Genomic DNA, 13,180 nt, shown 5'->3' with positions numbered 1-13,180 from the left:
ATGTTTCTTCGTTCTTCGGTTATCGTCGCTGCATCCAAAAGCTTCGCTGCGTCTAGCTTTCTTCTTCCTCTGCATCTCCACGATTGCTATCACTGCTTGTCGCACCTCCCCCTTCGCTACTCGTCGCGCCTCCATGGCAGCGCTCGTCCTGTCTCTGTCGCGTTTGTGACCGCCTCCTTTGTTCCTCCCTTGTTCGTTCATAGTAGTTTGTACCTCCGTCGCAGTCTTACCTTCGTTGTGTCGCGTTCTCCACCACTGCTCCCCTCCCTTGCTTATGTTAAGCAAATCGACGTTGTTCCACCTGTTCAATCTGCGAAGAAGCCTGCCCAGCCTAAGGAATCGAAACCCAAACCTAAGGATGAGCCGAAGAAAGTGGCTAAGCCAGAGCCAAGGAAGCCCAAAGAAGAGGCAGAAGAGGAGGCACCCAAGCCCAAACCCAAAAATCCCCTTGATCTTCTTCCTCCAAGCAAGATGATATTGGATGAGTGGAAAAGACTCTACTCAAACATCAAGACCAACTTCCGCGAGGTTGCAATCAAAAGTATTATGATGGATTTTTGTTTTTTAATTTGGTCGTTGCTAGGAGGTTGTATGTCACGTGTTTTTGAAAGCTCTTTGCTTTCTTCATCATGATTTGTTACTATTATTTAGCGAATAGTGTCTAAGTCAGCTGATATGAGATGGTAGATATCTTATCAAGTTAAATCCTCCTTGTGAACTCGTAGGATTTTGGGACATGTATGATCCAGAGGGTTATTCTCTCTGGTTCTGTGATTACAAATACAACGACGAGAACATTGTTTCCTTTGTGACATTAAACAAGGTAGGTGGTTTTCTTCAGCGGATGGATCTAGCTCGCAAGTATGCTTTTGGAAATATGCTTGTAATTGGATCGCAAGCACCATTTAAGGTGAAGGGGTTGTTGCTTTTCCGCGGGCAAGAGATTCCACAATTTGTGATTGACGAGTGTTATGATATGGAGCTGTACGAGTGGACCAAGGTTGACATCTCTAACGAAACTCAGAAAGAGCAGGTGAATTAGATGATTGAGGATTATGAACCATTTGAGGGAGAGCCTCTTCTCGATGCTAAGTGCTTCAAGTGAAAATTATTCCATAGTCTTTAAGAGCTTATGATTTTGTTGCGTCTTTTGGAAAGAGTTGGCTTCTATCTTATTTCTGTTATAGTGAGTTCTTAGCTATTTTGGTTCACTTGTTTCCCCTGACTATGTATTCAATTCAAATCGGCCTCTTTTCTTTCCTGTAGTTGCTCGGCTCAATGGTGACAACACATTGTACCTGTCTAGTCCCATTGATAAAGAGGTGGGTGGTATTATTTTGGGGGCAAATGTCATGATTGAGATAACTGGCCTTGCTGACATAAAGTCATCATTGAACTTACACACTACTCCCACCCATTCTCTCTCTTTCCTATATAATCTCAACCCACACGGACCACTTTCCACTCCTCCACAACTCCCCTGCTTTTCATCATCATCATCATCCCCTTCTTACTCTCTTTCTCTCAACTGCACCTCAATCTCACTCCCTCGTTACCCAACTTCTTCAGCGGCTAAAATTTATAAAGATAGAGATGATGGTTCAAAAGGAAGATTTGTGTTTGAGTCTAAGCCTCAACTCCCTTGTTACCCACCTTCTTCCAATCTATTTGATTTCTCCTCTTTTTCCACACTCCTTTTCCTTTTCCTATTTTATACGCTCTTCCGTTTCACGTTGTAGGCCCGCATCGATCAGTGGATTGATTTTTCAACTTTGGAGATTGATTCTAATAATCCTTAAATCATGTCGTCAATGAAACTAAAAAAGAGACATACTGCCTCGGTTCCCGATTTAGAGGGAATGAGGCATAAAATCCCGCAAAAAAAAAATAAAAAATGAAAATTCTATTGCATCAGTTTCTTTTGAACCGAGACAAAATCCTCCACCGTTTTCCCTCGGTTCACAACCGAGGCATAAAGTTGTGAACTTTTTTCCTCGCCTATATATGCCTCGGTTCAAAAACCACTACTTGTGGGTGAAAATAACCGATGTCGTTTTTCCTGACTACACTAATGTTATTTATATTTGATTATTTTTTCTAACAATAGTATATTAACTATTCACATAAAAATGTTTATACTTTTTTTATATCGTAAGTTAGATTGCAAATTGATTTGAGAACTTGTTTCCATATATTTATTAAGATTTTCAGTGTTCCAATATAAGAAATTTTCCTTAAACCCTTTGCTTTTCCAATTAAAATGCACTGTCAAGCCGGAAGAACTTAGCTGGCAACCATATATAATTGATGTCAAACCAAATTATTCCCTTTTCCCCTTAAAGAGAAAGAAAAGAAAATAGAGAAAGAAAAAGACTTGAGAAATAAGTGAAAGAGGTTCGTTGATTAAATGAGTGAAAATAACTTTTTTAATTTCCACTAATTAATCACTATTAATAATAATTGTAATTATTATTATTATAATGAAAGGAGGAAAAAACAACACTCCTAATAATATATACAAGCCATTTATGATCGATTATAGGATGTTATATTAATCTTAAAAAAATTGTTAAATCTAATCTTAGCACCATGATTATACAAAAGCTAGACTCATCCCAGTTCCTGATACAGCTCCATTGCAAACAAACCCTAAGTAAACCTATATTCTTATATGCACTGAACTTTGCCATTCGACCGTGATAGTACGTTACAAGCACTAAGTACAAGCAATAGTGGCAGGTTTGTCAAAGTATACTTTGCCTTTCCAATAATAAATCAGAATTTAGAATATATATATATATAGGGATCGACTGGATGAGGCCACCAAGAAGTGACTAGGTCGATGTCTGGCATCCAGATAAGTTGCGTACTAACCACACAGTCATGAGAGATGACAGATCGAACGGACGGTCTCCGACGATAGTCATCCCTAAGCATAATTCCTAATCAAAATTACTTGTAAACGTTACTTAGTAGGTAATGGATCAAGATTGGGTCGTGATTAAGATTTCACTAATCTCAAACTTATATCGAAACATATAAGTAAATGTCAAAGTAAAAATGTAAGTGATTGAATTTATTGCAAAATTAAGATTTTACTTTGATCTCAAATGAATTAATCGCTAACTTGAAGATTAGAGTGTCTTTGACAGGTACACCTGGACATTTGAGAGTTCGAGTGTACAAACAAGATATTTACCAAAAATATTCAAAAATACCTAAACGACCTTAGAGTAAAGTATGAAGGAGTTTGTAAAGATCCTTGAACCTACACCCGTAACAAAAAAAAAAAAAAATATATATATATATATATATATATATATATATATATATATATATATATATATATATATATAATTATACGCATAGAAAATGGGTTAATCCCTAAAATTATTTAAAGTTAAATCTCAATGTTGAAATTAAATCTTAATGTTGAAATTTAGGGCCCAGTTTGTCTCAAAAGTAAGATTGATGGCATATTGATGTTGGAATTTTTTAGTGGAATAGAACGTGGAGATCTGACTCTTTTTTATACGAGTTACATTTAAGAAATTTTCACAATATTTTTAATATGAAACTTTAAAATTTTAAAATTTAATATTTTTTAAACTTTTTTATATATTATGTTTTTTTTAATATAAAACTTTCAATTTGTAATTGAATTCTTAACCATCTCTCTCACAAGTGTGAATGAGATTTTTCTACGAATTTCTACTATAATAGAAAATACTTGTGACATTCATTTACTTCAACACATTTCAATTAATCTCTTAATTGTAATTAGATCTTATTATTATAACACATACTTATTTTCTCCTAAAAGAATACTAGAAACCCCTAACAAATCCTTTTTATTTTTCTCTTTGCAATTGTGAAATATATATGAGATGCCTTTTTATCTATCAATAAGGCAAATGCATAGTAATTTTGAAAGGATAGATAATGAGGAACTGCTTTTAGAAAATAATGGTTTGGATGCAGACGCATGGAAATAAAATTATTTGGTGCATGCATGATGGCAGATATTGGGAAAAAAGGTGCAGACAATGGAAGAAAGAATTGACCCTACATGGCAAAACCAAATTGTTGTCCTACTTCATCCATCTACATCTACTGTTACTGTGCCATTGCATTAATCAATTCCCTGATATTTGGAAGTGAATATTCAACTATAATTCCACTTCTTTTCTGCCTTTCTAGTTTCATCTCATCATTTTGTTTAAAGACAAGCACACAAAATATGAAAAGACCAGAGCCACATATAATAGCTTTGACACCGAGAATGATCATGTGAAGGGATCAGTAATAGTTTTAAACTCTTTTAAACATCTGTTCATGGATGGAGAACTCCAACACAGAAACTAACATTTCTTTCACTATAATTCTAATATCTCTTTTTAATAACTTTCATTATTTTTTATTTTATTCGACTTAATTTCAATATTAATAAAAATATTCAGGGTAAATCTTATTTTATAAATTAGTTTTGTAAAATTAAGTTAAATTTAAAATCAGTCTATTCGTATATAATAAAATTATATCACATTATATTATACTTTTAAAGATTGAAAAAATTAATTTAACCTTACAAATGTTATAGTTTTACATTCTACAAATTGATAGAGTTGATAGTCATTTTATTAATAAAAGGACTAGATTGAATAAAATAAATTAATTACAGATAAAAATTAATTAAGTGAAGAAATTATTTCTTTATATGAAAAAACTATTTCTTTATGTAAATAAATTTGGAAAATGTAATTGAATTCACCAAAGTTCCATTACAATGAAGAAAAATTCACCTTACTTGTTATCCATTATTCCTATATGAACGTAAATTGTTAAATGATATCAATTGTCTTGTGAAATTGATAAAGATATAGTTACATATAATATAAATTATTTTTTGGCGGATCAAATTCATATGGATTGATTTATTTATTGGATGATTGTGATTTGCATAACTTGAAATCTATTAGTCAGACCACAAATTTTACTTTTCTTCTTAATCGTCTTCATTCTTATTGGACAAGCTTCTTAGTTAAATTTCTAGAAACAAATGATTTAACATTGTTATAAGGTTATTCAAATTAATTTATAACCAAATTAAAAATAAAATTAAAATATTAAATTATTTTATATAAATCAACTCATAAAATATTTTTTTATAAATAAACTTTGTTATAAGGTTATATCAAATTAATTTATAAAATAATTAACTTATATTTTTCTAAAAGAATTTATAAAAAAATTGTCCAAACATAATTTAAATCAGAACTTCTTGTACATTGCTCGTAAGAAGAACGATGGCATGGACGGACTAGTAGAGTTGTTATATTGTTATGAACATTTGAAATTTTCTAGAATAAAGCACCATTTAAAATAATCATATATTCCTCATTAATGTGAGACTTGCTTTCATATTGCTATTTCAGCATAATGATACTAATACTTTGGAGTAAGCTCAACTGAAAGATATGATAGTAATTTTTAAATATAAAGATGATCAAATAAAGTTTATATCTCTTAATTAATATAAAGTTTCATTTATAAATTGGTAATCAAATCCCTTTTATGACATTTAGTACAATAAATATTACTTCAGTAATGTTATATTTTTTTATTTTAAAAAAGTTATATATAATCTTATTATTTAATTTTATTAATGATTAAAATAATTAAATACGTGTTTATTATTTAAAATAATAATTATATGGACTTTATTAGCAGTGATAATATTTATTATTTGACATGACAGGTGACTTTATAGACTTGATTAATATATACACAAAGTAATTTTTGTCAAGTTGATACGAAACGGAAGGAGAGTCCTTGAATGAAAGATCATAAACTAGATTAGATAGAAAGAAACTTGAAAGAGATACAACATTAATGGAAGAACATGGAATTTCTACGAGTTAATACAAGAAATGAAAGATAAAAGCAAATTGTCCTTGGCCTATATAAATTACTTTATTTGAAGTCAAGGGAACATGCGCCATTTCTTGTGACCAGGGACCCAGTGTGGATATTTTGTACTGAAGTAACTGGAAACTGTCTTAGAATCCAGAAGTTCAACGATGGGAGCATATTTCACACAACGAGGTGTCTTATACTGATTTATGGACGCACCCTGGCTCAGAGCAAAGTCCATAAGCTTGTCAAAGGTTCCATTCTCCACAATCTTGATTTCCAATGCTCCAATGGATTCTGATACCCTTCCTTGTCTATAAACACTGTTCAGACACCCTTCAACTTCAAAGCAACACTCCTCAAAAACAGAACCTGGAATTGGGGTCTCGTCATTAGTGCTAATCTCCCAGTACAGAACATAGTGACCTGGGATCGTGGACGTGTCAACACAGCTTGTGTATTCTGTCAGTGATGCACCGAACTCTGCAAGACGGTTTGCTCCATTCTTCACAGCATTTTGCAGCTCAACTTCATCGGTCTTGTCAGAATCAATGCTCAAAACCACATTCTTTCGGCACACGAAGTTGAATTGAGGTGCCTTGTTCTTGAATCCCGCTACACGGAGTATGTCACCAACCCTGTACCTGTAAAGCCCTGTGATCGTGCATCATTGCATGATTATTAGAAGATAAAGACAAAGTTTATTCTTTTCTTAATAACAATGTTTTCTGAAAAATTAAAAGATGAATGGAACTTTACCCGCATAAGTGGTGACCACAAGCTCATATTCTTGACCCAACTCAACATCCACAAGATCAACCAAAAGTTCCTGGTCTGGGTGAGAAATAGAAATATTGGCATGTCCCTTGGTTTTTTCAAGTGGCAAGAACTCAAAGTAGGCCATGGTGGGAATGAGGGTGTAAGACACCTCACTGGGTTCACACAAAGGGTTCAAATTGAGGCCGAAGTAACACTCAGACGAAGCATACATGGTGCAGACAAGAGGGAGACCATTGCTGTAGTAATCCAATATTGGAATATACTGAGACATGGTTCCTGTAACAATAACATCAACATACTTAGTGTTTGGCCACACCCTAGTGATGATCCCCTTCCACGACTCCTTCATGCACTCAGCTTCTATGAAATCCGCAAGCTTGGGGTTTGGTTTGAGTATCCTCATGATGGCGTCTCTCAAAGATGAGTCACTGATTTCAGGGTCTAGGGTGCCATTTCTTATGTCACGGCACAAACTCACCCAATGCTTTTCTAGGAACTTGATGGCACGGATGAAGCCTGAGGCGAAAACTGCCCCAACACGAAGAACTTGTTCGTTTTGTGAAAGTCCACAAAGCATCTGAGAATACATGCTTTGGTAAGAGTCGAGGCAGAGAATGGACTCAATGGGGCTGGTGTAGTTTGTGTAGGGATCATATCTTTGTTTAGAGTTATTGAAATGTGAACTCTTGTAGTAACTGGTTAAAACTGGACGAGCTAGGAGCCCCCCTGGGGTTTTGGCTTCTGATTTTACGAACAGAAAGTACATACCCTTGCCTTTCTCTAAACCTGGAACAAACTGATCCATCACTGGCATCAAGAGGCTGTACAGTAATGATCTTCTCTCAAGTTCATCTTCTATCGTTGGCATCAGCTTTCTCTCCCCACCCGATGTTCCAGAGCTGAATTTAATCAACACAATAATAATCTTATTTCACTTTCATTAATCTTATATCACTTTTTCTTCTTCTGAATGTGTTGCTCATGGCATAGGGTTAAAATAGTAGGGAGAATTTACCAAGATATTGTTAAAATTTCTCAACATATTACTATTATTATATTACTCTAAAAATTTATAAATTGATTATGTATAAAAATTATTATTTTTAGAATAAATACTGAGAAAAAACAATTGTAACCTATGGATGTAATAAATAATGAATTACGTCACAAGTAAAAAAGACAACGTAAAATTAATTTGTAAGATCTTACTGTGTGTGTGCATACATGATTCTTAATTGAGGTGAAAGGTGAAAGAAATAAGAAAATAATAATTTTTCATTTTTAAATTTAATTATATTTTTATTTATTTATGAAAATAAGGTAAAATAAATTATATACGAAATATTATATGTAGAATACAAACTAAATTTTACATTAAACTATAATACAATCTTTATATATGTTATTTGTTCCTTATGATAGAAAAACCACATATTTTATAATTCAATTTAAAAACAACTTTATTTTTTGTAATAATAAATTAGAAATGAAAAAGATATTTATATCTAAAAATAAAAAAGAAATAAAGTTTATGTAAAAAAGAAAAAAATTTAGAAAGTGAAATAAATATGGCCCTACCCTTATATCATGCCTGGGTTATTCTTAATTTCTCAATATACATGTTCCAAAGACAACTTATTTCACATCAACTTTTTGCACGTTCCTTTTACACTCCAGATTCTTTTGTTCTTTTATTGTCTCACACTTTCAAGCTACTACGTTTTAGCACATGAGATTCTCTATAACTGAAGAAAAAGGAAATGATGTAAAAATAAAGAACGTCTATTCTAAAAAAAAGGAGTGTGCTGCATCGTAACTACAACACTTTATTTTTTATCTTTAATTTAATGTCACTTATTTGATATTTCTCTCCCATATAATCATTTTACATCATTATTAATATCTATTATCCCCTCTTTTCTCCTGCCAATCTCACTCCCAAAATCTATTCTTATAGTGTGAAAAAGACATTTTTCTTAAAACGAAAAGTGATATCATTAAAGTAGAGAACGCATACCACCCTATTACAGATGAGAAAAACTGATGTATGTGATAAAAATCTAGAGGCAAATAATGAAAAAAAAGTAGGAAGAAAAAGGAAAGAAAAATTAAGTGTATAGTACTAATAACTTGTACCAGCGAGTATGTTTCAGTACAAAAAAAAAAAAAGACACATTATATATGAAGAACAACAATAAAAGAGTGCAGGAAATTGAGGATATGGATAAAAGCAAAACATAGTCAGAAAACTGACCTAGTGAGGAACTCAGAAATAGGTTTGGAACATAAAATTGAGGAGGTATCACCATCAGCTATACGATCAATATCTGGCTTTAAATCCTCGTATGTGACAACAGGCATGATGTTCTTGAAACTGTCTCTGTCAGTGCGCCCATCTAAGCCATGGCGTTGAAGGTACTCAGCATGTGCGCTGGAGGAAAGGATCTCAGCAAGGACCCTCTTCTGAATTTCATCAGCGTTGCTAGTAACATCCTCAATGTATTTCAGTGCTTTATTGTTACTGCTCTTGGTGATGCTACTATCGCTAGCAACATCAACTTTGCCATTTGGCTTGTTGCACAGGTAGTGGCTAGGAGCCTCAGGCATGGCTATAGAAAATAAGATATATGTGGTAAGATTGTGAGGGTGGAACAACAAAAAAAGGTGTTGATGGGAATGAGAAATGGAACTGGAATTGAAGCAACAACGTAGTGGAGATCTGACTTTGGAATTTGGACTTAACTGGGATGAGTGGGTTGGAAAACAAGACATAGTGAAATGACATATTTATAGAAAGCAGAGGAATGTGGTTAGAACTTGAAAACCACTTGAGTGTAGTTGAGAGACCGATGAATTTATTTTTTTGTTGAAACAGTGGAGTTGAAAATGACATACCTAGGAAGGTTCGTGTGCAAGTGTTGGGTTAAGATTAATGTTTTGTTAAGTAGTAATGAAAGTAAAGTAACCATATTTACGTATGATTTATCAAAAGTTAAACTATGTTGTCGAGTACATTATTTGTGGACGTGATATATATATAACTAATCGACCTTCATGTGGGGCTAGACTAACTATTACTCTTCCCTAGGCCTTTATATATCAGCACGTCACATCAATTGCCACTGTATTCCTAACACTTGAGGGATACCAATGAATTTCTTAGCTAGGTAGATAGGTAGGGGGAAAGGCTAACTCTATGTTTTGAGTTAGGGTATAGGAAAGAAGGAGAAAGAGGTGGAACAAGAAATAATGGTAAGAAATAATGTAACAAGATAAAGAGAGATAAAAAGAAATAAATAGATAAGTAAAAAGAAAGGGAATTAAAAATATAAGTTATAATGTGAATTGAGTCTTTAAAATTATAAATAATCTCACAAAATTTAATCTTTCAGTTTTGGCAGGGGCTTTTTCACTATATTTGAAATTCCCATATGATTATTTAAGCGATACACTAAGACCAGCTTATATTTAATTTAATAATTGCGAAATCATCGTCTTCAACTTAAAATTTTGAGATAATAAGTTGGTGAATTTTTTATATAATATTTTTTTTTTCTTTCTCTTAATGTAAAACATTTAATTTCATACTTAAATTTATCACAATCTTTTATCTAAATGTATATTATAATTTTTTTCTCTAGCATTAAAAGTGTTTTAGTCATCAATCATTTACTCGTATAATGTTTTTTACAGACGACGTGAATCATTAAATTCTCAGTAATAACAATAATTCAAGAAACATAAGATAAAAAAAAACTATTAACCAAAAGGTTTACTAGATTCATTTTTATTCTTACCCAATGCTTTTTTTCCCTTCACTAAATTTTTTTTTAATAAAACTACGAAGAAGTGGAATCTGAAATTTCAAAAGCATCAATACTTTGAATACACTGATTAGATTAGAAAAAATGATTCATATACTAAAAAAATTGACCAAATACTTAATATATATATATATATATATATATATATATATATATATATATATATATATATATATATATATATCTAAAGAGAAAATGAAATTAATAAATCTATAAGACATAATATAATAAAATAAAATAAAACTAAGTATATATAAAATTAAAATATATATATATATACATTTTAATTTTATATATACTTATTTTTATTTTATTTTATTATATTATGTCTTATAGATTTATTAATTTCATTTTCTCTTTAGATATATATATATTATTATTATTATTATTATTATTCCTCTTCTAATTCATACAGGCGTACTGGATACACGCCTGCATGTATTCCGCCGCTTGTTCGCTAAACCGCCACCGTCTTCCGTAACTTCCTTCTACTTCTACGCCTACGCCCCCACTGTGTATATTTTAATGTAAATTTCACGTTAAAGTATCACTCAATCTCCAAATTCCCTTATTATATTCTTTTATTTTGCGGCTTTCATGGTTCACTCCTGCACTGTATAAACTTCCTAATCCTATAACTTGTATTTTATAAGATTACTTTTTGTACCAAAACCATACGATGGAAAGCGATGATGATGAGTAGGAAGTATCGGAGACGTGTTATCTTTGACAAAATATACGGGGAAAAAGACTTGTGCAATTGCTACATAGAACTTTCAGTGAAATACAGCACAGAAGTGCCATGCATGCTTCTGCTTTTTCCTCAAAGACTTATCAGTTGCGCCATTAAATGGTTTTCTCTGTTGCGTTAGTTTCACTCTAACTCCCTAACCATCCAATTCATCCGACACCTGCATGCCCAAAAATGAAAAGATTGAAACTTTTAGTTTTATTTTCCAATCAAGATGATCATTATCCAAGACAGATAAAAGGGTTGGCCCCCATTTTGCCACTTCAAAGTTGTACCCTAATTGCTCAATTATATTCCAGCAGCCATCACGGATTCATTATCCACGTGTCCTCCACTCAACTAGGGTTTACTTCAAAGTCTCTGTCCCCAGCTTTTGCTTTTCATATAATTCAAATTATACATAACTATAATGATGCTTATTTTTTACTGAAATTTTTTGAGTTATTACACTAAACCTGCAGAAAAACAAATTATTGAGATATATAGTTGAAGTAAGTACGTAATAGTTGCATGTAATTATCGAGAGAGTGGAGATTTTGTATTGCTTGCACGCTTTTAAAACTTATGAGATGAAGAAGGTGTTGACTCCAGTAGTGGACTGTGGAGGAAGAAACATCGGTCGACCTAGTTCTTCTTCACCAAGTATTTACAAGTCACTGATAATAATTACCCATGAAGGAAGGAGGAGAAGGAGACAGCTATATCTATGTGGTCCAGCTATCTCTCATTCCAACTTTTCTTACCTGGAAAGATTCATGAATAATATTATTTGAAAACAAAGAGTTCCTGAAAATAAGATTATGCAGAAAAGTTTGGTGAATTTTGTGAAAAAGTAGAAGAGTGTTGGGAATAGAATAGAGGAGTTAGCACCAAGCTTAGCCGCCGGGAAGGGGGGGAACACCGTAACAAGGAGGTGTTGACTTGAGTGGTCCCATGCGGACATAGCTCTTGCTGTCTCCTTCGCGCGTGTTATGGTCACTTTCAAACTCCACGTGTTTCTTACCTGTTAAACCCTTTTCCCACTTTTCCAACACTCATCTTTCACATTAGTACTTGCTTAAGCACCAACACTTTCCACTTTTATTTTTTCATCACTTCAACAGTGCTTATTCCCCAAGATCTCATTTATAATGATAAACAGAGTTCAAATAATAATAACTTGTCATCTCACTCCACTTAACTTATCAACTTCTACTACCTTGAATTCAAGGTGGAAAACAACAACTTCACCCACCTAACCCACCTCAAACTTCACAATTTCACAACATTGTCAAACAAGTGATGTTCTTTTGAAACTAAGTTGTTTTTGTTGTTGTTTTTTCTTAATTTTCCTGGCAATTTTTGACAAATCAAGCTGGCAATCCACCTCTGAATAAGATGAGTTGTATTTCTTAACCCACTTTTTGTCGATTTGTCCGCCCAATTAAGGCAATTTGAGAGCGAAATCAAAAGCAGGTTACGTGATTTGCTTTCATTATTCATGACAAATTTCAATCAATAATTTTAATTTATTTTCCTCCTGTAAAAAAAGTATCTTCGTTTGATATGCACACATATATAAAAAGATTAAGTTACTACAAAAAATAATACCAATGAAAGAAGGAGAAAGAAATAATTTATGGGGGAAGGAAAATTGAAACAAAAACTTAGTTTTTACTCTTATGCGTAACAAGAATTTTGTTTTATAAACTTCTTTCTTTATATCTTCGAGTTAGCACAGTAATTGAAAATATAGAAAATGTAAAATAAAAGCTCAAGCAAATTTATAGGTGTCAAATAAAGAATTAGAAGGTGAAAGTGTAGAAGCTTATCTTGAAGAAAACAAAAATATTTATATACATGAAGAAAAATAAAAGTTCAAAAATATGTGAATTGGATAACAGTAAGAATTATTTTTTAGAGAAGAGATAAA

At 32.5% G+C, this 13,180-nt stretch overlaps 1 protein-coding gene and 1 pseudogene across 1 annotated transcript; one reads left to right on the top strand and one right to left on the bottom strand.

Annotated features, from left to right (window-relative positions):
* Positions 1–1,134, top strand: LOC124830039 (elongation factor 1-gamma-like; annotated as a pseudogene).
* Positions 1,135–5,837: 4,703 nt separating this feature from the next.
* On the bottom strand, positions 5,838–9,511 carry LOC148197096 (indole-3-acetic acid-amido synthetase GH3.6-like). Its single transcript, XM_088093335.1, has 3 exons — positions 8,948–9,511; positions 6,673–7,592; positions 5,838–6,567 (listed from the first exon to the last, which is right to left on the bottom strand). The coding sequence occupies exons 1-3, from the start codon at positions 9,463–9,465 to the stop codon at positions 5,984–5,986; spliced, it is 2,022 nt and encodes a 673-aa protein (XP_087949461.1). The 5' UTR covers positions 9,466–9,511; the 3' UTR covers positions 5,838–5,983.
* Positions 9,512–13,180: the final 3,669 nt, after the last annotated feature.

The sequence above is a fragment of the Vigna umbellata genome, chromosome 6, assembly GCF_029865625.1.
Source record: "Vigna umbellata cultivar VRB3 chromosome 6, Vumbellata_1.0, whole genome shotgun sequence".
NCBI classification, from domain to species: Eukaryota; Viridiplantae; Streptophyta; class Magnoliopsida; order Fabales; family Fabaceae; genus Vigna; species Vigna umbellata.
The sequence above is the reverse complement of the archived record's forward strand: the minus strand, read 5'-3'. Positions and strand labels throughout refer to the sequence as shown.

Bases quoted from the DNA above. Each gene is read 5' to 3' on its own strand.
- LOC148197096 (XM_088093335.1), bottom strand. From the start codon at position 9,465: ATGTCTTGTTTTCCAACCCACTCATCCCAGTTAAGTCCAAATTCCAAA. The intron at 7,593-8,947 runs GTCAGTTTTCTG...GATTAAATTCAG, and splicing joins ATTTCTGAGTTCCTCACTAG to CTCTGGAACATCGGGTGGGG. The intron at 6,568-6,672 runs GTAAAGTTCCAT...GCACGATCACAG, and splicing joins TGTGGTCACCACTTATGCGG to GGCTTTACAGGTACAGGGTT.